Consider the following 27,500-nt stretch of genomic DNA (forward strand, 5'->3'; position numbering starts at 1 on the left):
AATGGCTTGATTGGGCTTTGAACTATAATTGAGCTAGTGTAATTGGGCCTTAAACGGGCTATGAGAATGTTTAATTCTAAACAGACCTTAACCGAGCCTTAACAAATTAAAAATACTAAAATAAGCAACTTATATTTTTTTTCTTCGCTTTTTGTGTTGGGTAAATTACACGTCACCCCCTGAAAATCAAACGAAACTCAAATCACCCCCTCATTTTTTAAAATACTCATCCGTCCCCTTGTACTAGATCCCTACATTACAAATTAGTCCCTACCGTTAGTTTTATGCTGTTAAGTTATGATATCATTTAGTTAAATAAATTTAAATCCCTAAACTACCCTTGACCAATATTGATTTACGATTTTACTCTTAAATTTCCTAGAATTGTATCCGCAGACCTCTTCTTGTATAGGATTTTTATGTGGTTTACATTTTAAAACTGCTCCCCAATGTTCATTGGAAGCATCTGTTTCTAGAAACATATAATCTTCGGATTTTGGAAAGTATATAGGTGGTAAATCTGTGATTTTAGATTTGACAGATTGAACTAAAGCAATATCAGATTCAATCCACGTGAATGGTTGATTGTTTTTCAACTTTTCCTGTAAAGGCTTTTCCTTTTTTGAAAGATTCTTTACAAAATATCGGATTCAGGCCACGTGAATGGTTGATTGTTTTTCAACTTTTCCTATAAAGGCTTTTCCTTTTTTGAAAGACTCTTTATAAAATTTCGACCATAATTTAAAATTCCTAAAAAACTTTATAATTGTTTTTTTATCTTGAATTTCTTCAGGAAAATCTTTGATTTTTAGGAGAATATGATCTTGTAATTGGAATCCATTCTGGTTTAGAACTAATCCAAGAAATTCGATCGAAGTTTGTTCTACTTGAATCTTTTTTGGACTAAGAATTATTCCATGTTTTTGGAATATATCAACAATAATTAATAAATGATTTTTATGTTCTTCTATGATTTTGGAGAAAACTAAAATATCATCTATATAGATGACACAGAAAGTGAGATGGCTAAATTATATGTGAGGTCTTACATTTTTTTTTTTAATTAAAATAAAGAATCGGAGAGGAATAGTCCCTCTCCTTCCCCAAATCGCTAAGCTGAGAATGGAGAAAACTCATTTAGGTTTTTAACAACCACCACTGCAGCCTCTTGCTGCGACCAAACCAGAGGCCGGCGGGCAAGCTCAGACACGGCAAACGACCGTCAACGTCTGACAGCCATAACCCCGACCTCAGATGCCGGTGAAACCCAAAGAAACAAAAAACAAAAAAAAACAATGATGTTGAAGTTCTCTCTGTTTCAAGAATGAACGCCTCTCCGAAGCTTACTTAAACAGAACATCAGCCTTCTCCAAGAGATTTCCCAATCTCCTTCTCTATTGAAAGATTGCCCTCCCGATCTGTACAATCGTCTTGTAGCTACTATGGATTCTAAAAAATTCTTGAGCTAACTTGAGTCACTCCATCAAGAATCATTGGATGTGGCTAGCAATAATTGTCCTTTAAAGAAGTCACAGGTGTTGATTTGCAAACAGTGGAAATTCTGGTTGGTCTTGATCGTGAAGAACCCAGTTGGTGGGTGTGGGTCTCAGATGAAAAGATTAGTGAAGAGTGGAGTGGATTAGATAATGAAAATTACGTGATTGTTGGTGAAAAACATGTGGTGGAGGTAGTTTTTTTTTTTTTGATTACCTACGGAGGCTCTGTTTTTAGGTCTAACTTCAAATCTTCTTCTTTAATTACTTCTGATCCTCTCATTAGATCAGAAATCTGTTTTGGGGCTTTTCTGAACCTCTCTCAAGGGTTCTTTGACTGCAATTATAGACCTATCCAACCTCAGATTTTTGGTAATTTGAATATGAGGGTAATTAATTGTTCTTCCGCTACCGATTTTGTGTTGTCACTCCTGCAGTGTTACTGCTTATTTTTTATTTCTATTCTCTGAACCTTACATCAAGACTGCTTCTATTACTCAGGCTATTTTGATTGTTTCGACATGATGGCTGATCCTAAGCCTCTAGTCGATTCAGTCCCTTTTTTCTCTTTTTCCAATTTCTCTCTTTTTCTAGTTTTGGTTACGCGAGGAGAAGAAGAGAAGCAAAGAGGGTGCCTAAAGTGAATTTTCTACAAACGTTGGCTACTTCAATTGTCATTGTTTATCTTATTATGGTTGAGCTTAAAATTGTCATTTTAATTTTTGGTTGGATTTAAATTAACATTGTTCCTTTAGAGGGGGATGGTTGAGTATTTTCAAAAACCAAAGGGTGAGTTGAGTTTCGTTTGATTTTCAGGGGGTGTTGTGTAATTTATCCTTTTATGTTTATTAGTTTCTGATCAACTATGGAAAAAAAAAATCCTAATCATGTAGTCCTCAAAATAAGGGTAAATAAGTTAATCAAAATCTCTAACTACTATCAAGGATGCTTGGGACAAACCTGTCCAAGCTTTCTCCTCCCCCCTCCTATCTTTGGCAAGAAAGCTTAGGAATGTGAAATCTGCTCTCAAAACTGGAATTCTAGCACCTTTGGCAATGTCTCTCAAAATGTAAAGGACTGCAAGGAAAAGCTTGCAAATATTCAGCTGCAAATTCAATTGGACAATCTCAATACCCAATTGGATGCCGATGAAAAAGTTGCTGCTCTTGAATTAACTCTGCTCCTCAACCAAGAAGAAAGCTTCCTGAAGCAAAAGTCCAGGATCAAGTGGCTTGAACTAGGGGATTCTAATTCAGCCTACTTCCATCGATCTTTGAATTCCAGAACCAACCACAACTCCATCCTTCAGCTGGATGCTCCTGATGGTTCTCCAGTTACTAATGTGAATGACATCAAAGATATGGCTGTGAACTACTTCAAGAATCTCTTCTCGGGTCCTTTGGATGAGGTTGATCAAATCCTTGATAATGTGCTCAACAAGTTCATCCCAAATGAACTCATTCAGTCTTTTAGTGCCATTCCCAATGAGGAGGAAATTATTGCTGCAATTCACTCTATCAAGCTGAATCGGGCACCTGGGCCAGATGGATTCAGCATGGGGTTCTTTTTAGCAGCTTGGGATATCATCAAGGAAGACCTTGTCAAAGCAATTAGAAGCTTTTCTTCAACCCCAGCCAGATCTCCGAGGTGAACCACACTTTTCTTTGCCTCATCCCTAAGAAGGAGGGAGCCTCTGTGATGACTGATTTCAGGCCCATTGCCCTTTGCAACCTGATCTACAAGTTCATAGCTAAGATCCTTGCTTCCAGGCTCAAGACTGTGGTGGATTTTCTAGTCAAGTGAAAATCAGTCTGCCTTTATCCCAGGTAGAAGTATTTGTGACAATGTACTCCTGTGCAATGAGATTGTCAAAGGCTTTGATAGGAAAAACCATTCCCCGGCTGCTCTTATGAAGATTGACATACACAAAACCTTTGATTCTCTGAGATGGGATTTTATAGCCAAAGTCTTGAGCAAAATGAGGTTTCCTTCAGTCTTCATTCATTAGATTCATTGATGTATCTCTACTCCTAGGTTCTTTATGCTTGTTAATGGCAACCCAATAGGCTACTTTGGCTCCACTGTAGGGGTGCGTCAAGGATGCCCACTTTCCCCCTACCTTTTCACTTTAGCTTTGGAATTCCTATCCAGGAAAATTCAATTATGTACAAATCAGCACCTCAGCTCCCCCATTCCCAAATGCAAAGCCCTCAAGCTCTCTCATTTGGCGTTCGCTGATAATCTCATGATCTTCTCCAAGGCCTCCATCACCTCTTTTGAGTCTATCATGAACTGTTTGCAGCACTTTCAAGCTTTATCGGGGCTCCACATCAACCCCCTCAAGTCTCTTCTCTTCCTAGCCGGGGTCCCTAATGATGTCAAAGTAACTTTGAAGGGTACATGTGGCTTCAGTATTGGTCAGCTTCCTGTGAAATATTTGGGCCTTCCTTTGATCCCGGCAAGATTATCGACTCATCACTGCACTCCTATGCTGAATCTTATCAGGAAACGCCTTCAACTTTGGAAGGGCAAACTTCTCTCTTATGCAGGTCGTTTGGTGCTTGTCAAGTCTGTTCTCCAAGTCTCTTACTTCTACTGGTCTGGTATCTACGGGCTACCTCAGTCCATCATTAAGTCTTTGGAGTCCCTCATGTCTTCTTTCCTTTGGAAAGGCTCTGATGCTACAAGATTCCTCTGGCCTATCAGTTGGAACTCGGTTTGTCATCCATTAGTGGAAGGATGCTTGAGAATTAAAAGGATAAAAGATGTGAATTCAACCGGCATTATCAAATTATTATGGAAGATTGTGTCAAAGGCTAAAAGTATTTGGGTGGACTGGATATCTTCGGGCCTTCTCCGTTCGAACTCTATTTGGACTGTCCACATAGCTTCAGATGCTTCTTAGACCTGGTGCAAGATTCTTGATAATAGATCATTGGTTCTTAGATCTATCCAATCTCACATTTGTAATGGGAACTCCACCTTGCTCTGGTTAGATCACTGATACCCTTTGGGTATTCTGCTTCACCATGTCAGCCCTAGAATGATATATGACTCAGGGCTGCCTAGAAATGCCTTGGTGGCTGATATTCTTAATGCCGATGGTTGGGATCCACCTGACTACTCTAACCCTGCTCTTCTATCTGGACTTTACTGCCATCTATTTCCAGAAGACCTTTCACTAGGGACGATTGTGTCTCTTAGCTGCCTAGCACTTTGGAAAAGTTCAGTACTAAATCAGTCTGGGATCTTGTTAGAACTAGCCTCCCGCTTGTTCCTTGGAGGAAACTTGTCTGATACAAGCACCACATCCCTCGACACAGCTTCACGGTCTGGAGAGTCTTCTCCAACTGCCTCCCAACGCAAGCCTTCCTTAGACACCGCCACATCATGATCTCTCCCAATTGTGGCCATTGTTGGAATGTAATTGAAGATGCAAATCATCTTTTCTTTGACTGCCCCTTCGCCCGCTCTATCTAGAAGGGTATCCTTACCAAATGCTGGCTGAGAAATAGGAAGATCCTACCTTTTGACTGAGAATGGATTTGGGTTGACATGACCTTTGGTGGTTCTACTATTTGTGATGTGATTGGGAGAATAGCTTTCTCTGCGGCCATCAACCACATTTGGATGGAGCACAATCTTCCGAAATGGACCTCCAAATCTAGATCTTCCAACCAGATTTGGGATTCCATCTCCTTCGAAATCAACACTAAACTTAGTTTAGTTGCTCCCTCTACTTGTATTGACACCCCAAGGAACAGACTCATTGTTGTATCTTGCGGCCTTTCATCTATCTCCCTTATTCCAACTGGCTCCCCTGTTTGAACCTCTGCTGCTGGTTTTTGTTTTCTTCCCTCCTATTTGAGGGTTGTTCTTCTTTAGTAATGAAATTTTTATTCACCCAAAAAAAAAAGTTAATCAAAATATCCTAAAACTCACACTAAGGTGCCAACCAATCGGGCTTAGCCACGCTCACGGTGCTTAAAGCCTACACCGTGACCGTCCATTTAAGTATTCAAGCCTAATGGCTTGATCGGGCTTTGATCTATAATTGAGGTAGTGTAAATGGACCTTAAACGGGCTGTGAGAATAAATAAGTTAATCAAAATATCAATCAAAGTCCAGTCTTTTGGGCATACTCATGGTAAATGGGATCAAGCTACTATACATTTTGTTATAAGAGATCATATTAAACAATATGTATGTGTATTAATAACCTAATCCATCAACCAAGAGCTGAAAATTTTTAGGGTCCATAATAAATTAAAACTTGATCGTTCATCCAGAACAAAACACACTAGAACCTTCAATGGCGAACACATCAGAAATTTGGAGCTGATTGTAACAAATAAATTAAATTCAGGGGGTCACAGTTTATAATTTAGAAACATAGGCGGCCACACTGTATAGAGGGCAAAACAGAGTCACTACATAATTTTCCATTAACTATTGGAAAATTTTCCATTAACTCCATTTAAGTATTCAAGCCTAATGGCTTGATCGGGCTTTGATCTATAATTGAGGTAGTGTAAATGGACCTTAAACGGGCTGTGAGAATAAATAAGTTAATCAAAATATCAATCAAAGTCCAGTCTTTTGGGCATACTCATGGTAAATGGGATCAAGCTACTATACATTTTGTTATAAGAGATCATATTAAACAATATGTATGTGTATTAATAACCTAATCCATCAACCAAGAGCTGAAAATTTTTAGGGTCCATAATAAATTAAAACTTGATCGTTCATCCAGAACAAAACACACTAGAACCTTCAATGGCGAACACATCAGAAATTTGGAGCTGATTGTAACAAATAAATTAAATTCAGGGGGTCACAGTTTATAATTTAGAAACATAGGCGGCCACACTGTATAGAGGGCAAAACAGAGTCACTACATAATTTTCCATTAACTATTGGAAAATTTTCATCAACACCCCCTCCGTTGGGTCGTGGAATTAATGGAACCCCACTAAGGGCCAATGTATCAATTTGGGTCCAAAACTAACGGACATAACTGATAGTTAACTGAGTGGGAATAAAATGTCTAAACTACCCTTTATTCTAAAAACTTAAAAAAGCCCATCACCAATCTAATTTCTCCTACACAACCCTAAAACCCCTTCTTGTACCTGTGAACACCCACCCACACAACCCTTGCTCAGCCCCTTACTATATGTGGAGGAAATTTGAAGGAAAGTGATGTTTATCATTCACTCAACCATTTGGTTGTTGAGAAAGTCCCAGAGAGTGTGAGTTACAGAGGTCGAAGGAGAAAGGCATATAGAGGGGAAGAATAAGATGGCGGCCTTTCATCCTCTACAGACAACATCCATTGCTTTCCACCCCCTCAGTCCAATGGTAGTAAGGACTTGGAGGCGAGAAAGGAGAGAGATCCATGGCAGAAGATCTGGGAAGACGAGATCCTCTCTCTCTTAGAAATAAGATTTCCAAAGTTATCACTAATCAAGGGTCAATATTGTTGAGGTAGTGGAAGATATCTTCAATTTATTTTTTTGGGGCACCCAAAAGTACTGATTTTCCCCCAATTTTTTGGTTTTCCATTTCATTGTATGTTCTTGTGGGTTTTAGCCTCGAACGAATATAATTTGTGCTTTCAAATTGCCATTCTAGAATATGAATTCCTAAACTAGGCCAGATTTGGTTTTAGGCCAAGATGTTGGTGACTCTGATGCGTCGACAACAGACGAAGATGTGGGTGCGATGGCGGGTTGCAATGGCTGAGCACACCGATCATAGTGGTGAGCATGCAACGATGAGCAAGATGCGTAATGCACTAGTGTTCACACAGATTTCTATTCAACAAATAAAGCAGGCCCAAATTGATAATTTAAGTAGCCAAGCAAGCAGAAATCGATCAAAACAGTGTGTGTGTGTGAAGCTGAAGCTGGATTCTGATGGATTAATTTCCCTTGCGTTTTGCTCATCTATGTGAATGAGATAAGACCCAGGAAGTTTCATTGCAATACAAAGTTGTATACATTGAAACGACAACCTAAAGCTTGGATTGCTTTGCAAAGACTGGTGACTAGAGTAGCTGGGCTAGAACTTAAATTTGATGTCGTTGGCCAGGGTAGGGTGGGGTGGGGGATGGTTTTGGAGGGGGGTAACGGTGGTTTGGGGTTGCATGGCAGGGATGCTGTGGGCTGCTACAGAGGTTGGAGAGTGACTTTGTCCAGTTTTTGCAATAGGTGATGCAAACTGCAATGTTCTTCGTTCGACTGAGGAAGAAGAAGATGGGGTGGAATGCAAGAGTTCAAACACAAAGATGGCAAAGTTGCAGCTATGAGAAATTAGACTGAGGGAGACAAAGATAGATAAAGTTTAGTTATTGTAATGGAAAAGGCAAAATTTACTAACATAGGGACATCACTACTTAACGGTTACTCAGATATTTCCGTCAGTTTTTGGATTCAAATTTGACATATTGTATCTTAGTGGGGTGACATCAATTCCACGATCCAACGGTGTCGATGATAATTTCCCTAAACTATTTTATGACCAATTATTGTGGTGACATCAATTCCACGATCCAACGGTGTCGATGATAATTTCCCTAAACTATTTTATGACCAATTATTGTGGCATCCAATTAGGAGTGTTAAAAGATTGGTTCAGCTCAGTTTCGATCCAGGCTGAATTAGTTTCTATCCGGGCTGAATCAGTTTTGATCTCAGAATGGTGAGAGTGTGAGACCAAAACTTGACCATTAAGAAATTTCAATTTTCAGTCTCTTTCGATTTTGACCCGTTGCACTTTTGATTTATTTCAATTTTTCAATATGTTAATAACATTTTACTTCGATTTTGTTTTCGGATTTGTGCCACAATAAAATCTTAAATTCATAATTTATAATGTAAAAGATTCAATAAAAACACTTCCTTTCATCCTTCTATTTTTCGGATTTGGGCCACAATAAAATCTTAAATCCATAATTTATAATGATAAAAGATTCAATAAAAACACTTCATTTCATCCTTCTATGTCAAAACAATACAATTAAAAATAAAAAAATTAATTTGATATTTTCTTCTTGTAGTCCAAACAAAGAATAATAAATTATGTAAAAAAAAAATGAAAGTGATAAATATAGTTTGTAAAGAAATCATTGTTACAAATCATATGATTATTTCTTATTAATTGTTAAGAAAAGATAATTATAATTAAAATCACAAAACAAACCCTACTATCAAATCATTTATTTGATAACCAATTAATTTTGTATAGTAAACAAGTTCATTGTAGGAAGCATGGTTTAACATCAATTTCTATTTTTTGGTTTGGTTTTCAATTTGTTATCAGTCAGTCTGATGCGATCTGGTTTTGAGCCAATACCATTATACCCAATGCAAAACCAATCTAATAAGGTTCGGTTCAGTCAAGATTTTTTCAGTCGATTTCGGTTGGTCTTAACGGCAGGCTAGGTTTTTGACACCTTTACATCCAATTAAAGTTTGCAACATTGGAAGTGTCAACACACCGTGATTGGATCCAAACAACAGTTCTAAAATATCAGAATTAAAAATTGACCTATTGGTACTCCCGATTTCGGCCAAGCCTGATTAGATTCCGGCTGATTCCAGTTAATTTCGGACGAATCAGACCCGATCAGCTCTAATCCTGATTCCAATTTTCTTAACCCACACTGGTCCTAATACAGGATTCGTTAACCTAAAACTAGTTTCTGTCAGAAATACAAAGTTATCCAAGATCCAATTCTGTTACCCAAGATCCAATACTGTTACACGGCAACTCTTCGCATCATTCTGGGGAGCAAGCAAGAGAATAATAAACAGAATAAAAAAAAAAAAAATGAGATTAGGCAATAGCGGCAACATCGGTTAGAAAGAAGAAATCAAAATCTAAAACAGAGTCATCAGATAGGAGCGAAAGACTTGCATCGTAATCAGGGATAATCATCTGAACTATGCAATACATAAATCATCACGCGACTCTTCCCAAACAATTTAATTGAAAATAAAAAGATCAATAGAAAATTAAAATCCAAGAACAGAATCTCAGAAGGAAGGCAGTAATTAGTGTTTGTAATCATTGGTTTTCAGATAACACTAAACATCCAATTTTCTCATCATCGATTCCCAAATTAAATTCCAAAAACATAGAAATCATTTATAAAAAACATAGAAGATGAAGAGAGAATTCTAGAAAAAACAACAGAGGCCTCATAGAGAAGATTAGGCATTCAACATCAAGTGTTTCAGACATATGCTTGTCATTAAATCATTGATAATCATAGGCCAGTTTTCATAAAACAATAACACAAATAGGGGGGGATAAAACAAAAGGAAACCCTAGAACAACAAAAAAGAATCGATTTCGAACCTATGGAAGGGACTCAGAATATGGGTGGTGATATATCAGAATGGTCGGCAAGGCAGAAATTAGCCATTACGACGAACGAGACCTATCACAGAAGTCGTCATCGTCCCTCTCTTCCACTGCTACTACAAAAACCCTTAAAACCCTAAACCTCACAATCCATTAAACAAACCCTAACAAGAAAAACAAAATCGAACCTCCAATCGCTAACAGGAACATGGTAAAGAATTACTATGGTCGTGGTATTTATAAGGTGGGATCTGAACTTTAGGGTTTCGCAACGAAAAGGCCACAAAGCGTGGTTTCATTCATCCAGACGGATGGAATATACGCACAGTGCGCACTACGCACCAGAGGGAACTGCGGAAATTTTTACGGGGTCGTTTATGAGATCTCATGTTAGGTTCGCACTTGCACATGGCCACATGATTCAATAGAGTGGTAAAATATACTGATCATGTGGTATTCTCTAAGTTAAGACATATCATCCTTGATGCATTCGATCATTTCCTATCGAAGATTCCAAAACAGTGGTTTGTAGTTGGTGTCCACACCACACATGGAAAATTCGCAGCACATTTCGGGATTTTTGTTCGCTGCTGTGCACTGCAGCGTTGCTGTGCCATTGTGCGGCACAGCAGCGGACATGTATGCATAGTGGGCCCCACTGTGCACACATGGCCGTTGCTGCGCCACACGATGCACACAACAGCGCCTCCAGTACTAGAGCGGATAAAAATCCATAGCCAAGAGTTTAGGGTAAAAAATCCCTCCTTTAAAGGTGCAGTGTGGTGTCACTGGTGTGGTTCGGTGTTGAGAGTTCGACACATAGCAAACAGTGCCGAGCTCGAGAAAAGGAAAAACAAAAATTGGGTCAGTCGAACTCAAACCATTGGTTGGATGTTCCGTCTGCCAAATGTCGAGCTCTCAACCCCAAATTGCATCGCATTGCACTTTTAAAGAATTGGAGAGGATTTAAATTCAGAGTTTAGAAAGAATTTTATGAAACCCTAACATTGTAGGGATTGAAGTCCTTTCACTAATCCGTTGGAAATAGTTCAAGTTAAGGGTGTCTATAGTCTAGATTTTGGTTTTAGTTGAGTTCAAGATACAATATGTATGAGTCAAATTGGTTCAAATTTATTCAGTTTCATTTGATTTGTACACGGTCTCAGTAATTCGGTTTAAATTTAGTTTAATAAAAAATAATGTATAAAAACAAATAGAGTTGAGAAAGAAATTATATCCTTGTGAAGATAGAGTCCCACAATGTCAAATTTGATACCTTACAACATTTTTGACCCAATTAGACATAAAAAAAAAAAAAAAAAAAAAAACTCATGATAGGTAATTTCACACAATCTAACAAAGAAACATGATTATAGGGTTTAGTATGATTTAGGTTCAGTTTGGTTTATTTTATTCGGTTCGATCGATGATTCTAGCCTAAAATCAAAACTGAATCAAATAAAATTTCATTTTACAAAACCAAAATTAAACCGAATCTTTCAATTCGCTTTGTATCGGTTTTAAATGGTCAGTTTTAGTTTTGGCTTTCCATATTAGTTCTAAATTAACACCCTTAGTTGAAATAAGAAATAAAATGCATGAATGATATAAGAAAAGTGTGTGTGACTTAATAGGCTATAAGTCGAATCCTGATTTATTTTCTTGTTAGAATAATGCATGTGTATTAAAAGCAAGATTCAAGGAATTATAATCAGAATTGTCAAATATGTCAAGCCGACCCCGAATCCTACATTTTCTTAATCACTTTGTTTGATGTTTGATCCTTATATTTTTGCCATTTTATTGTTTTAGTCAATAAAATTGTAGGAATTCAATAAAACTTACTCCTTGGAGCAAAAACTCAAGATTATTGAATAAAGAAAAACTTCAAAATAAATAGATTTTGGAAAGTTTTTTGTTTCTTCCCTACTCAAAATTTTAAAATACAAGACGAATCCAATTCAATCCATATTGGATAAAAAATGGAAAGATGTTGAAATGGTGGGAGAAAGCGTCACTCAACTCAAGGAAGCTGTTGATTGTTTGTTTCCAACTACGTCTGCGTTCTCCTGGATGTCATCAGTGTTTTGGATGGTAGGGTCGTGGTTTCTTCTAGACTAACTATTGTTGGTTTGTCGGGAGCTGACACGATGTCCCTCGTTTCCAGGCATGGTTTTCTCTCACTTTCATGGGTGTCTCATAGGTGATGGAGGATGGTACTGGGGTCTGGCTCCATGATGGGCGCCCAACTGATGCAGATGAAAACTATGGAAGGATGTTGGCTGTCTGATAGAAGGAAACCCCAAGAAAGACACAAGAAGGGACCGGAGATGACTTTAGAGGGATCCTCCAATGCCTAAGTCAATTCTTAGAGCAACCAGTCAAAGGTGAAAGACTCAGAGTAAGTGAGAGAGAGAGAGAGAGAGAGTAAGATAATTCGGATTAGGTTATGTATGGGCATTCGCTTTATATATATAGAGGGATCTGAAGATCGATTTGACTTGACATGGTAGCGGAGCACTTGAGTGTTCTGACGTGGGCAGGGATGGCCCAGTCGAATTAGCATTAAATGCTACCATATTGAGTCGTATAATTTTGGCCTTATTTTCTTATAGATGGGACATCTATGGGACGTGAACGGAGTGGCTTTGCTCCCAAGCCATCAACTATAAATGCGCATGCAGGTTCCATCTAACCTTCTCCTGTAGGCGTAGGTCTGTGCCACCTAGGGGGTAGCTCTTCGTTGAGGAGATAGCACCGTAGGCTTCGAAGGAGATGGCTGTAATATCACAATTTGCTTTATCTTTACCATGTATTAGTCATCCATAGACAGGACTATTCTTGGTGTATCATATTCCATGAAAACTTAAAACTATCTTATTGTCATGTGCTTAATTTCAAATTCAATCATGTACTTCCATAGATTTGCAAATTTTTCCTCATATTATTTGATTATTTTGTTTTCGATACCATTTTGGAAGTTCTCTCATTCCAACTTTTCTTTTCCCACTTGGCCATTCTAGTTGTCCATAAAATTTTAAACCCATCCAATCAAACACATTAGCAAAAGTTTGGGACCATAAAATTTTAAACCCTTCTAATCTAACATGTTAACAAAAGTTTGGGACCATATGGAAAATATCTTAAGGGTCAGTGTTCTCTATGGGGAAGTGTTGCCCCTACGTGTGTATGGGGACCAATGAGAGCATGCACATTGATATCATGGGGCTGGATTTCCACCTTTCATGGGTGGAGAGGTCATTTTACCCCCTTTGTGTGTGGGAGTGGGGGCAGTACACTCCCCCAAAGAGAACTTTTCTCCATATCTTAATAATATAATGAAGAGAAAAAGAGTGCTATGCTGCCAATGTTCAGTTCGTCTCTCATATAAATTTTTTATTATTTTCTCTTACATGTTTTTGAAAATATACACGCCATATAAATAATACTTTTTTCAGAACACCTATTGGTGTGGCATGCAGATTTCTCCCTACATTAGCAAGGTGGAAAATCCTCTACCTACAATTATTAAAATATATATAAAAACAAAATGTTCTCTACCTCTCACCCAAGTAGGAAGGGTTAGCTCTACAACCCATCCAATTGTGCCACATGAAGGAATGATATAAACTGATACAGTCCCAATCTCTAGATCCATGATCTCACTTCCACCTTTGACTATTTTCACTGACTTCACTTTCATTTAAATTGTGAAGACAGACCCTGGCCATGCTTGTCTCTAATTTTCAGGCAATAATCCATCTCTGTTGAATCAGACGAATATATTACCCAAGTTGTTCATCCGAATACAAAATTAGGGTTTTCCAGATATCATATTAGACATAATTTATTGCAAAAGAACTGACAATAGAAATTCATTTCTTTACAGTGTAAACTCCATAACAGACTACAGAAATTTCAAATTAGGGAGACTCTCTAGGGGTTTACTAGGCTAACTAACACTTATTCGCAGTTCCAAAGTTACTACACTAAAAAGAGCAAACTGTCCGATCCTGCAATGAAGTGAAACCTCAGTCATATGTACAAGAATCCTGTTTGAATTTGATGGGGTTGTTCATACTTGAATCTACGACTACTGGGCAAGAAATATGCCTATGGTGCTTTGTCCTCACAAGCTTCCCCACCACATATCCTCGTGATTGGATTTCAAACTCTAATCTCAATGGAACTCCACCACTACTTTTGGAGACTGCTGCTAAGCTTGCCCCTGCTCCATACAGAGGAACCTTATTTCCCTCCATGGTCACAGATACCGTGCGGTGGCTCTTTCTAGGTTGATAGTAATTTGTCAACTGCAACCATAACATCAAGGAAAAATTACTGAACTGTAATTGAAAGTTGAAACTATGCTTGCAGATGAACTAAAGGTGTAGACGAATAGAGTTCGTAGGAGTCACAAAAGAATGTGGTCACAGGGTGACTCATAATATCCAGGAGATAGCCTACAACACATACTTATAGCAATAACTTTTAAGTACATCAAGTTTAAGCAAGGAACCGTATGTAGTTCTACAGATTAATTGGACTAGTTTCTTACTCCAGGCTGTCATAGGTATCAATTGTTTGGGCACCAATGATGCTTAAATTAAAACTTTAGATCACTGGGCCAAAGCAGGTCTTCAGACCATGAACCACCACTTTGATTCCAAATAAGAATTTTGGTCAAAGCTGGACAAAACTGTCCAACTGAACCATCCTTGTCTTCCATTAGTAGGATGGTCCCTTGGGCAGTTTCGGTCCAGTCTAGTTTCAGAATTATGGTCCAGTTCTAGAGTATAACCTGAGCTTTCTATCATATGCCTAGATCATCTCAATAATTCTTAGCAACCCAAAAATGGATGACATGAAAATAATGCTCACCTGGCCAGTTGCAACTGTAATCTCCAAATAGATGAGATTAACAGGTGTAGAACTAACATGAATGCCGAAAAATGTAGCAGGATTGTATACACTCATCTTCAAAGAACAGTTCACTGTCAACATCTTAGTTGGGACACCGGTTAAGTCTGATCCCTCTCCAAAATAGAAACTATTTACAGCTAGGCTCTGCAATGACAGCATCTTCCTTTAGGAAATCAATATATCACATAGTAAAAGATATAGTTTGTCAGAGTAGATATTTCTTAAGGTTGTATTTGGTATGCATTCTAGGTCGATTTCGCTCAGATGATAAAAACAACTATTTTTATCATCCAAGAATGCGAAATTGACCTAGAATGCATTCCAAGAAAATATACAAAACATAGAATAGATTGTGGATCTAGAATGCCTTCTGAAACCTGATTCTTCACTATTATCTCGCTTCCATAATGCATTTTAGACCCATTATCTAGAATTAATACTAAACAAAGCCCATAAAACCAGCCATAAGAATGTAACTGCTGTATGTTAGCAATCATAAAGCAGAAAACTAGAAATTGGAAATTGAGGGAAGAAGGCATCCACTAACCACTTGAGCCAGACAACTGTTATCTGTTGATTAAAAAAGGACAAAACCAATATTTTTAAATAAATATTAAAAATTGGAGCAAATAAGTAACCCCCAAGGAATAAAGAGCAGAACAGGACCCAAGTTAAAAGAATCTACACAAATACCAATATTCCATTAATAAACATCAGTAAATAAAAAATCCTCTGCTTGTTTTTCTGCTCTTTTCTATCAGCTTTCATTAGATCAAATTGGTTGAAAAAATAAGTTTCATTTTTTTACCTCCTATTTCCATATTATTCAATTTCATGTAGTAAAAATAAACTGACAGAATAGCATAGAAAACTGAAAAAAATTGTTGATCCAAACAGTCAATTAACGAACAGCTCTGATTGCAATTTGCATCACAAACTGATTTTATCTATTATCCTGTCACGAAAAAATTCATGAAGAACCAACCAACTAGGCAGCAATTTTAGCTAAATTTGGATTCTTTAAGTAGATTATTAGATTCTTTGAGAAGATTATTACTAACAGTAAAGCGCCTATATCTAGATGAAATCATGAAACACAACCAACAGATTTGTCAATTTTCATACCTAGTTGCAGAAGTTTTATAGAGAATTTACTTCTAGCTTTAAACCAATTCATTATTTCATTTAAATAGGAGAATAGGACAAATCTAAATAGTTCAGTGAATGGTGAATCCCAGAGACGAATTCTCACACTTGCCCCAGTGGAAGGTAGTGAAGTTTTTTTTTACTTCCTTAATGGAAGATGTCTCCAAAAATAGAGAGAAACACAACATAATTGAAAATATGAACCAATAAAGTGTACCTTTACGATAATCTCTGCTCTGTAAGGCCGGCTTGCACCCCAGAGGATAAGGGAAAAGACAGCAAAGAGCATAAGGAAACCCAATAGAGCAATTAACCCCTGCCAATGTCGAGGGAGTTCACCGTCCTCTTCTTGGATTACATAGCACTCACGCCAACTCTTATCGTTCCTTTTCCGACTCGCCTTCCGTCCCGAAGAAGACCTAGATGTCCCTGAGAATCGACTCGCAGAAGAAGTCCTGGAGTGGCGTCCAAGAGATGGATGAGAGGGCGATTCTATTGGACTGTTATACACAGGAGTTGTTTGTGAGGAGGACTTATCCTCATCACGAGAATCCCTCGAAGGGCTATCCACGTAGTAAAGAGGTCTTTTCGGAGATCTTGAAGGAGAAAAAGAGTCTAAACTCGTCGCATCCGACTCCGACACATGAATCATGTTTGAACCGTGTAATAGTAATGCTCCACAGAAAAGAACTGAAATTACGATTCAAGGAATACTAATTTATTCAAATCATCAATGCTACAACTACTAATCTCTAGAAAAAGAATTCAGTACAGAGTGCACTCAAATTGCAGAAGCAATAGCTGTAGATTTATAAGGTATAACAGAGAAATAAGAAAGATTGAACAGGAGTGTATACTCCAATAGCTAATTCTTACCGTAAATTGAGAAGTAAAGCGTCAGAAGCCAGCAATTGCACAAGAAACACACTAGAATATTTAACCACAAACTAAAATCCAGGACTTCAGACGAGATTTTTAATTCGAGAAGTTCAGAAGAAAAACTAAACTATCGCAACTATTTTATTGCCAATTCTTGAACAGAGACACTCAAAAGCTCTAGTTGAATCAATGGCAGTAGATTAGACGAGAAATCCAGATTCAGATGAACGGAAAACGGGAAAAACGGAACAGTCTCATTGACCACTAAAACCCCGGAAAAAAGAAGCGAGAAAGAAACGCTCGAATCGGTTTTCGAAATCTTCACCGGGAGAGACAAGAATCTGAATGCTCGAAGAACAATGCCGCGGATCTGAATTTCGAAGAGTCCTTCCGATTGAGGGGAAGGGTTTCCCTGTCTCTGGCCTTTCTTTTTTTCCTTTCTCCCTAAACACATACTCTGTCAAAACTTCACACTCTGCATGGAAAGTGCAAACATAATTAACGGGGTTCGTTCGTTACTCTGTGAAGTCTGAACGAACGAAGAAGGCGAAATTACCCCCAAGGGGTCGGCTCAGTTGGCAAAAGACCAACTCCTCAAATAAGAGATCATGAGTTCAAACCACCTTGAGGCCTATCTCCATCCCCTAATCCCCCCCGGTCTTATTATACAAGCTCTTAAATCTTAATCCAAAAAAGAAGGTGAAATTAGGTTTGGGTCCGAGCCTGAGACCGCACCTCTCTCCCGAAGCAGTACAAATAATAAGGCTTGATTTGGTGGTGTTTCCTACGCCCTCTCACATGGCACCATGAAATGATGCCTCTACCCCCAAGGTAGAAACACAGGCTTGCTCCCCCAACCAAGACGCTTGTGTAGAGAGTAGAGACCATGCAACCCAAGTAGAGATCTCTTGCCCATAATTTATAGGATCGTGATCTTCTACGGCCCAAGTAGAGATCTCTTGCCCGAGTGCCTTGCCCGAGCAGGGGTGAGGTGGACATTGCACACGACGCTCTGTCTGGGCCGCACAGGCAGCTACAGGTAGGGCACCATAGAAGATCTGTATTGTAATTTATAAGTCTTTTTTTTTGGTTCCTTAATATGTAAAACATGCAGTAAAAAAGGAGTTCCTTAATATGTCACACCGTGCAGTAAAAGAGTGAAGATAGAGAGAATTGAAGGAGAGTGTGCATTATGTATGCAATCTCGATGGGGGTGTCAACCGGTCAAGTTCGATCTGGCTTAACCAAACTTGAAGCCTGCATCATGATCGTCCGTTTAGATAATTGGGCTAGGCCTGGACGAACTCGATCAAGTTCGATCAATTATCGGATACTAGAATTGGGCCTTAACCGGGTTATGGGCCTGCTCAAATCTAAATGGGCTATAAATGGTGCAGCATGTTTTTCTTTTCTTTGGGTGGGTGGGTCATGGGTGGGAGGGTTGAGAGGGTTTTTGGCGCATGATTTGTTCTCCTGAAGATGCATTAGATCGACTTGAGGCTCTTTCTAACTTGTTTAAATGTGGTGGCTTCTACGTATATAGATTTCCATGATCATTTCATTCAACCATAAAGATGATGATTCAGCTTCGTTCATTCTATGAATTGCATGATGTTTCGCTTGCATCACGGGGATATTAGAAGTACCTCCATTGTTGAATCCTGAAACTTTATTTGACAATACGGCTAGAAAAACTATGTTAACAATTATTCAAACTCACAATGGTAAAGTAAGTGGCTTACTAATTTTCACTTTATCGAAGGAATTGTTGGGTTTTGGCTCGCATTTATTGCGTTGGGACTCACATGAGTTGTTAGTTTTTGACTTATATTGGGATTCTCTTTGTCACATGGGTAGCTTAAAGGTCAAGCTAGGAGGAGTGGAGTGCAAGAAAAGAAATCTTGTACTTCAGGTGCTCTTTGTTCTTTATATATCTTAAGGGGGCTCAAGTGGGTAGAGAGAGTGACAAGAGTGACTTGTAAGTGGGTCAAGAACTGTACATGCAAGTGGGTGGAGTTGTGAGAGAGTGGATTGTTCTTAGGTTTTCTGAGAGAGGGTGTACAAGGAATTTTTTTTTTTTTGGGTAAAGGGTGTACAAGGGATTTGGGGATTAAACTTAGACCATTCTTGTATTATTTTCTTTCTCTTAGTGAAGAACAAGGTATCTCTCTGTGGATGTAGGTAGGTTTTTTCCGAACCATGTAAATCTTGTGTGTTGTTTTTTTTTTTTTAATGTCAATTTTCTTTTCATTAGATTGTGGAGGTGTGCATAGTTGTAATCGAATCAATATATCCATACGCTTCTGTTTGTGTGTTAACCCCAACAAGTGGTATCAAAGTCGGGGTTTGTGGTGGATATTGTTTTTTGTTTGATTTGATTTTTTGCATCATGTCAAGTTCGCCTATCTCTCAGATCAAGGTGAAGCAATTTGATGGAAAGGGAAGTTTCACTCTTTAGCAGAGAAGGGTGAAGGACATCCTTGTTCAACAAGGTTTGGTCAAAGCATTGAAGGAAAAGGATGGGAAGCCAGAGAAGATGGAAGATGACCAGTGGGAAGAGTTGGAATCGAGGTGTGTGAGCACAATTCGACTCTGTATCTCTGATAACATTATTAACAATGCTATAGAGGAAGATTCGGAGCTTGGAATTTGGGAAAAATTGGAAAAACTTTATTTGGCCAAAAGCTTGACCAATAAATTACATCTGAAGTGGCAACTCTATTAGCTCAAGATGGAGGAAGGCGGGAATCTGATGGAACACAAGAATGTGTTCAATGGGATCTTGGATCAGTTACGCAAAGTTGATGTCAAAATTGAGAAAGAATACAAAGCCCTGTTGCTTCTTAGCTTGCTTCTTGATTCGTATGATAGTCTGGTAACTACTCTACTGTATGGCAAGGATACAGTGAATATGGAGCTAGTGCAGGCAACCCTTTTGTCCCATGGTACTCAGAAAAAGAAAACTCAAAATAATGGGCATGATTATGCTTTGCTTACTCGGGTTGAGAATAAAAAAGGAAGGTAGTCTGATCATGAATCAGAGAGAAGTAGATCAAAATCCAGGACAAGAAATCAAGGTGTTAAGCGCTATGGTTGCAAAGAAATTGGCCATATCAAGGGGAATTGTCCTAATCGGAAAAAGAAGGATGACGCTAGTGGTTCTGATAATTCCATTGTTTTATTGGGTGATGGAGATGTTCTCACAGTCTCCAAAGGTATGGATGTTTTTCACAATGATTGGATTTTAGATTCCGGTTCTGTTGTTCATGTTTGCTTTAAGAAATAATTTTTTTATTCGTTCTATGAAAAGAAGGCTGGTGTATTGTCTTTGGGTGACAAAACTATTGTGAAGTCATGGGATTTGGAATGGTGAAAATCAAAATGTTTGATGAAGTGGTGCGTACTTTGGGTGGTGTGGCATATGTCCCAAATATGCGCAGGAATCTAATATCCCTTAGCCAGTTAGACTCTGAGGGCTACAGGCATTCTGTTGTAGGGGGAGTTTTGAAAATCACAAATTGTTGTATGATCCTGATGAAAAGTGAAAAGCATCAAGGGTTGTATCGTTTGCTAAGAAGCATTATTGTTAAGACCTCGATGAATGACTGGAAATGGAGTGCGCGAAAGAATAGTTGTGTCTCATTTGTGATTAATGAGAAGACACAGGCTACAAATTTCCAGGTTGCAGACGAATGTGAGAGAAAAGGTCCTGGTGAGGAGAAGAATGGATCGAGGTCCTTCTCCGGAGTCAAGTAACAAGATGACTCGATCAGCTACACATGTTCATTGGCCATTGTTATCGAATTAGGTGATATCAGGAAAATGCTGATTCGGGTTGGTTGTGTAGTTGGAAGTTTTTTCTAAGGCCAATGGTTTTTTTTTTTTTTTTTTTTTTTTTTCTATTTATGGTAATTACTGTTGGACAAGTGTGTGTCCATCAAACCCAGTTCGGTCCGGTTCAACCCGGTTCACCTTTGTATTGAACATTTATACATTCTTGTTTAATATTGTCACATGCGATATAAACTTTTTGAGCATTATGTGTCCGTAATTTATACTTAAAATGGTAATCGCGACTAGGGTTTGGGCTGGGCACCCTTATCATATGGTCGTCGCATTGGGTATGCCTAGACATGTGATGTTAGGGTACGAATGCGAGTGCTCACATGTTTGATGTGTGCATTGGCGAAGAATCTACTTTGTTGATTCCCTCATGTATTATTGCCAGATGTAGGAAGGGATAGACATGTGTCACCGACACCCTGTACCTGAGGGAACCTGTCACTGCAAAGTGTGATTGTATTCTTTGGTTCATCAATGACTGAGACTTAAGCGAGTTAAAGCCGGTGTTCTGGGAATACGTGAATACTTTGTGAGTGAAGGAGTTATCCAACACGGTCACCACTGCCTGATTGGGGAACACCAAGATAGAGACTGTCTGTGCATGGTCAAATCAGAATCTGGATCCAGTGCCATTTTGGAAATGGTTTTGCAAAAATCTATTTTACATAAAATGATACATTATTTATAATTATTTGAACAAAGTATTTTATCGAGTTTTGCGGGACCTGATCAGATGTACAGACACTCGTATATGGACTTGTACTATGGATTGGGGTTTGGCAGTATATGTGTACGTACCCCTAGATTCCATAATGATGATGTTGATTAGTGGGGGGGTTGTATATGATAATAGTTATCATATAGGGAGTTATTTGGAATTTGCTAATTTAATTGGCTCTTTATTTAATTAATGGAATTGGTGCTAATTGTAATTATCCATTAATAATTAAATAAAGTAGCTAATTAATACTTTTCCTATTAGATTCTGCTTCTTCCCCTTTTAGAAGCACTTTGAGTTTAAACAGAACTATCAAACTGAGAGAGAGAGAGAGAGACAGACTCTCACTGGGATTAAAGTAATCCATCCAGGGTTTAATTAAAACCCTAGATCTATAAAATGATCAAAAAATGCAGGAGGGGGCAGTGCTCCACGATTTTGCCTGGCCCCCTCTTCTGCTTTTTGGTCTCTCTCTCCCTCTTTGAGATCTCTTCTTCTTCTTCTAGTTTCTCTCATCTATGTTTGAGAGTTAGAGTTTGTGAAACCCTAGATCTGTGCTGAAGAATTTGAGAGCATCTGGGATTGGCTTGAAGAACCTTGGTAGCACCATTGGAGGTTCAGATCTATTTGCTTGGAGCGCTCACTGGAGGAAGAACCATTGTCTATTGGAGGAGCAACACTTGAGGCTCACCAGATTAGCAATTATTGTTTAATTCCTTCAGTTATTAATTATTAATATTTATGGGATGCGAAAGAAACTTGAATCAATTTATTTTTGCTGCGCATTCGAGTATAGGATAGATCCCTCTTGCCATGTGATGGATTAGAGATGTTGTTTCTCTGTCCCTAATGTGCTCTATAATTGTGTGGGACACATGAGGGAAGGAGAAACCCTAATAGGGTTGCACCAGGGTTCCCATGGGCAACCATGAGAAATCCTAAAAATTAAAATGGGGCACCCATGGGACACCATGGGCTAACCTAGGGTGTGCAATATCCTAATTGGTTTATATTTGGTTTCCCTAGGGAACCATGGTTTTATCACTGGACCGTAGTTTGGCCTACAATTACAAGCAAGTGGAGTTGCAACATTTTTTCAAAGTGGCAGAATGCTCGCCAGGTGAAAAATTGTTGGGTTTTGGCTCGCATTTATTGTGTTGAAACTCACATGAGTTGTTAGTTTTTAACTTATATTGGGACTCTCTTTGTCACATGGGTAGCTTGAAGGTCAAGCTAGGAGGAGTGGAGTGCAAGAAAAGAAATCTTGTACTTTAGGTGCTCTTTGTTCTCTATATATCTTGAGGGGGCTCAAGTGGGTAGAGAGAGTGATAAGAGTGACTTGTAAGTGGGTCATGAACTGTACATGCAAGTGGGTGGAGTTGTGAGAGAGTGGATTGTTCTTGGGTTTTCTAAGAGAGGGTGTACAAGGGATTTGGGTTTGGGTTTTGGGGATTAAACTTAGACCATTCTTGTATTGTTTTCTTTCTCTTAGTGAAGAACAAGGTATCTCTCCGTGGACGTAGGTAGGTTTTTGCCGAACCACGTAAATCTTGCGTGTTGTTTTTTCTTTATGTCATTTTTCTATCATTTTTCTTTTCATTAGATTGTGGAGGTGTGCATAGTTGTAATCGAATCAATATATCCATACGCTTCTATTTGTGTGTTAACCCCAACAGGAATTGCCCCTTAGAAACAATTTGACACAACCACATAGGGGAAAGAGAAGGGGAGGGGAAGTTTACAAGTTAAAGGGTCGGGCTGTAACCGTGTGGGCTTTGGTCGGACACCTGACAGGTTAGGATCCCACATTGGGTCGGGCTTTAACCGGGTGAACTCGGTCAAGTCTGCCGGGCTGAGGCGAGCCTGGAATTGACCCCCCTAAATCTCACCACTAATAGAAAGAGTTTGAATCATCTACAGATTCATGTGAGAGGCAACCACCTGTCTTGTTATTGCCACTTACAAGGTGGGGAGGAGTATTTTTGGAAACAAAAGGGACAGGTGGTTGCCTCTCACATGTATGTGTACCTTGCATGTACGTACATGATTCAATCTCAAAAAGGTCTACGCTGGTCAAAACTTTCATAGGTTGACTTGATCACAACCACCCATGTAAACAACCATTGAGTTGAATGAGCAAACCAATGGGGGATATGCTAGGAGAGAACCGAATTATCACATGGTACATGTTTGACACACATGTTTTGAAGTTGGAACGTGTGGAGAACTTCAACTCCCGGCGCTTTGGAGTCCGGATCAGCTCCACATATGTGGAGAGTATTTACTCTCCATATATTGTTGCAAGCCGACACATGGCCCAGCTGCAACCCACAATCTACTCTTTAAGCTATTTTTTTTTTTTTAAATAAAACCAGAAATGGTGGAACCCACCATCATCTTCAAGTTTCTTGTTGTACAGGGAGGAAGGTATCTAGAGAGGTGGTTGTTTGGCAAATTAAATCTATTCAACTTCAAGTTTTGCAATTCAAGCAGGATATTTTTTTCCTGAGAGATCGAGATAATTAGAGATTGGCAAGCTCCCAATTTGAGCTCGGATTTTCCCAGACAGCTCATTGTTTGCAAGGTGTAACTTGTTTAGCTTCTTTAACGATCGGAATCTAAACTGAAACTCTCCGAAAAGCTTGTTATTGTGAAGGTCCAACCTTGCAAACTCAATGAACCTCGTTAATGTTGTAGCGAAAGAGGCCCAAAAAGGTAGTTATCGCCACTAGAAAACTCAATGAGATTCTCCACAATTCCAATCTCTTCGGCTATGCATCTAACAAATCAGTTTTTAAGATAGAAAAAATGAACATATTAGAGGCCCCAAATATCTTCAACGTCTCACCAGAGAACAAACTCCCAACAAACTCAAGTAGATTCACATAGAGCAATCTCCAGAACACCGTCGAATCCTCTAAGGAGTTGATTACCCATCAATCAAATATTGGTTAAGCTCCAAAAATGACGAAGGCTTTCGAAATCTGTCCAGAGAACATATTAGATATGAGAAGAAGCTCTTGAAGAGAGCCTTTCGAACACAAATTCGTATGTATCTTTCTTGACAACTGATTATCCAAAACAAAAAGCTTCACTTCACACAGGGAATTCGTCCCAAGGTCCTTGGGCAACTCTCAGTTAAGACGGTTCTTGAAAAGCGTCACTTTCATATAGATTTAGAGACATGGAATTGCTTTCAGGAAAGTTTGCTTAAACTCATCCAGAATCATTCCTTCCAAGTCGTCATGGAAGCATCCAATCTCCACAATGTGTTCATATTCGAAATCTCAGCAAGTTGTGTTTGCGAAGAAGAATAGGGTGGGGTGGTGGTCTTTGCGCAGAAGGGGACGGTGTAGTTGAGACTCGAGACTCTAGATGAAGAAGATGATTGTTGTTAACAATGACAATGAAACAATGCAAGACGTGTTGGGTTGGAAAACTTATCAGTATCCTTATCAGCCCCCCTCAAACTGTTGGGGGGAAGCCACAGCAGTTTGCCACGATGAGTCTAGAAAATGGGAGCAGGTAATCCCTTAGTAAAGATATCGGCAATTTGCGAAGTTGTTCAAACAAATGTGTAACGACTTTGTTGTCGATGACTAGATCATGGACAAAATGGTAATCGACCTCTATATGCTTGGTTCTTGCATATAGAACAGGGTTGGTTGCCATATGTGTTGCAGAGATGTTATCACAACAGAGAAGCATTGGAAAGGTGATGGGAACTTGCAGATCAGCTAAAATATATGAAAGCCATAACATTTTAGAAATAGTAACGTCGAGAGCCTTGTACTCAGCCTCCGAACTGGAACGTGAAATTGTGGGTTGCTTCTTGGAACCCCATGAGATCGAATTGGGTCCAAAGTAAGTGCAAAAGCCTATGGCCGATCGCCTGGTGTCCAGGCAGCCTGCCCAATCAGCATTAGAGTATGCCATAACTAGGGACCCTTAGAGATTGAAATTCTGGCTCCCATTGTGTTCTTGATATACCGTAGTATGCGTTTGATAGCCTAAAGATGAGTTGTGGTTGGCGCATGCATATGTTGACACACTTGATTAACAACATAATAAATGTCAGGACGTGTCATGGTCAAGTATTGCAATGTTCCAACAATTTGTCGGTATTCACTACGATCAAGTAATGGATCACCCTCGGGGGTTGAAAGCTTGGAGTTGGGTGCTACAGGTATGCCATAGGGTTTACAACCAGTCATACCAGTACGATGAAGAAGATCAAGGGCGTACTTAGTCTGTGAGAGAAGTAAGCTGGATGGGGTTTTAGTTTCTTCAATGCCCAAAAAGTAATGGAGATCCCCAAGGTTGGTCATGGCAAATTCTTGGCTCAGTCGCTGAACAAAGCCATCTGTCTTGGATGGTGTATCACCAGTTAGTATTATATAATCAACATAAAGTAATAAAATGAGCATTCCACTGTTAGAATGAAGTATGAACATTAAGTTGTCTGCTAGACTTTGGTGGAAGCCATTACGGAGAAGGAAAATGCTTAACCGGTGGAACTATGCCCTTGGTGCTTGTCGAAGACCATATATAGTCTTGGTGAGGCGACAAACATGAGTCAGTTGAGAGGAATTTATAAAACCAGGCGGTTGCTGCATGTATACTTCCTCATTTAAGATGCCATGAAGAAAGGTGTTTTTTACGTCGAGCTAACGTATTGGCCAAGAGCGAGAGATGGCAACTGATAGGACTGTGCAAATGGTGGTGGGTTTGACGATAGGACTGAAAGTGTTGGTGAAGTCTAGGCCTTGTTGTTGGTAAAATCCTTTGGCTACCAAACGGGCCATGCAACGTTGGATGGAGCCATCACTCTTTGTTTTGATTCCATAGACCCATTAGTAGCCCACAACATTCATGTCAGGTGTGTGGGGAATGAGGGTCCATGTATTATTTGTAGTAAGAGCCTTATATTCTTCCTCCATGGTAGTCCCCCATTTGGGGTCTTTGAGATCTTGTTTGTACGTAGATGATTTAGTAGGAGAGGAGGTGACAGTGTGTCACACCCCGAAACCCCCCCTTGGGAGGATTCGATGGCTGACCCGAATACCTGATGTATTCAGAGACCACAAGGATCCAGATGCAGTAAATACACGTCACAAGCACAACACAATTTCAAGATAACACGTGTTACATTGATTAGAGTGCAGGAAAAGTAAAGTGCTATAAGTTTTATACATATTATTTACATTGGAAGTTCTAACAGCTCGATGTTCCCAAGTTCAAGACCATCGAGCCAATACACCACTATTCTAAAATATAAACAGTGGAAATTCAACCATAAAAAAAAAAATAATAATACTGAACAAAAGAAAATAAAACGATAACACCACTTCATCAGTTCCTGTTCTCCAAGTAATCATTTCTGCCACAAACGCATTCACCTGCAGAATCATCTAAAAAGAGGAAATTTCACAGGGGTGAGCTCCACTGAGCCCAGCAAGTAAAGGATAGACCACACACACAAGCATGCATCCTCAATGCATGGGTTCAATTTTAATATTAAATCCACCTAACAAACAAATGCCTAAGTCGGGTCTATGCTATGACAACAACTCGGGAGACGTTCTCGGTTCCTTCTTAACCTCCCTGAGACTTAACCTCAACTGTTGTAGGGAGCCCATAGTGGTCGTTGGTATGATATACCTTCCCATGGATAGACCCCGATAATCATAGCCAGGACCCCATCCCGGCGTCCTTCACACTCCTCAGTGACAGGGAGCTATGATCACCCAACACCTGAACCCCTACTGGTAAGGGTTGTAGCACTAAGGAATGACATCCCTAGCCATTCATTTAAATGGTATAGTACGAGGTGTACAGTGCTCCCGCATCCCATATTACTGCACACGATACCTCTAATTTCTAAGCCAACTACGACATCTATTCTAACACAGATTCATATTGCATATCATTCCACATCACATCGTTCACATCCATAAGTCATAAATAATGAAATTAATAAGTATTATAAGCAAAACAGGAATTTAAATATGCACATGATTCATTAACAAATAATACTAAAAATGAATTAGACACTCCCAAAAGAAATCAAAACCTACCCCCACTTATATTGTTATGCTTGCGTTTGTGAGATTGAAATAATCCTC

The 27,500-nt window shown here is 39.1% G+C and overlaps 1 protein-coding gene and 3 non-coding genes across 4 annotated transcripts; all 4 read right to left on the reverse strand.

The window, feature by feature from the left end:
• Positions 1-9,385: 9,385 nt before the first annotated feature.
• LOC122638419 lies at positions 9,386-9,474 on the reverse strand. Its single transcript, XR_006329422.1, has one exon. It is a non-coding gene; the product is annotated as a small nucleolar RNA snR60/Z15/Z230/Z193/J17 (small nucleolar RNA).
• Positions 9,475-9,531: 57 nt separating this feature from the next.
• LOC122638425 lies at positions 9,532-9,615 on the reverse strand. The gene has a single exon (XR_006329427.1). It is a non-coding gene; the product is annotated as a small nucleolar RNA U83 (small nucleolar RNA).
• A 254-nt stretch (positions 9,616-9,869) lies between these two features.
• On the reverse strand, positions 9,870-9,966 carry LOC122638421. The gene has a single exon (XR_006329424.1). It is a non-coding gene; the product is annotated as a small nucleolar RNA Z43 (small nucleolar RNA).
• Positions 9,967-13,897: 3,931 nt separating this feature from the next.
• On the reverse strand, positions 13,898-14,988 carry LOC122672121. The gene is made up of 2 exons (XM_043869618.1): positions 14,748-14,988; positions 13,898-14,179 (listed from the first exon to the last, which is right to left on the reverse strand). The coding sequence occupies exons 1-2, from the start codon at positions 14,946-14,948 to the stop codon at positions 13,898-13,900; spliced, it is 483 nt and encodes a 160-aa protein (XP_043725553.1). The 5' UTR covers positions 14,949-14,988.
• Between the last annotated feature and the right edge of the window lie 12,512 nt (positions 14,989-27,500).

This window comes from Telopea speciosissima, chromosome 8, assembly GCF_018873765.1.
Source record: "Telopea speciosissima isolate NSW1024214 ecotype Mountain lineage chromosome 8, Tspe_v1, whole genome shotgun sequence".
Classification (NCBI taxonomy): Eukaryota; Viridiplantae; Streptophyta; class Magnoliopsida; order Proteales; family Proteaceae; genus Telopea; species Telopea speciosissima.

Excerpts from the sequence above, each read along its gene's own strand:
- LOC122672121 (XM_043869618.1), bottom strand. The coding sequence starts at position 14,948 with ATGCTGTCATTGCAGAGCCTAGCTGTAAATAGTTTCTATTTTGGAGAG. Across the intron at positions 14,180-14,747 it reads TTACAGTTGCAACTGGCCAG|TTGACAAATTACTATCAACC; the intron begins GTGAGCATTATT and ends TTATGGTTGCAG.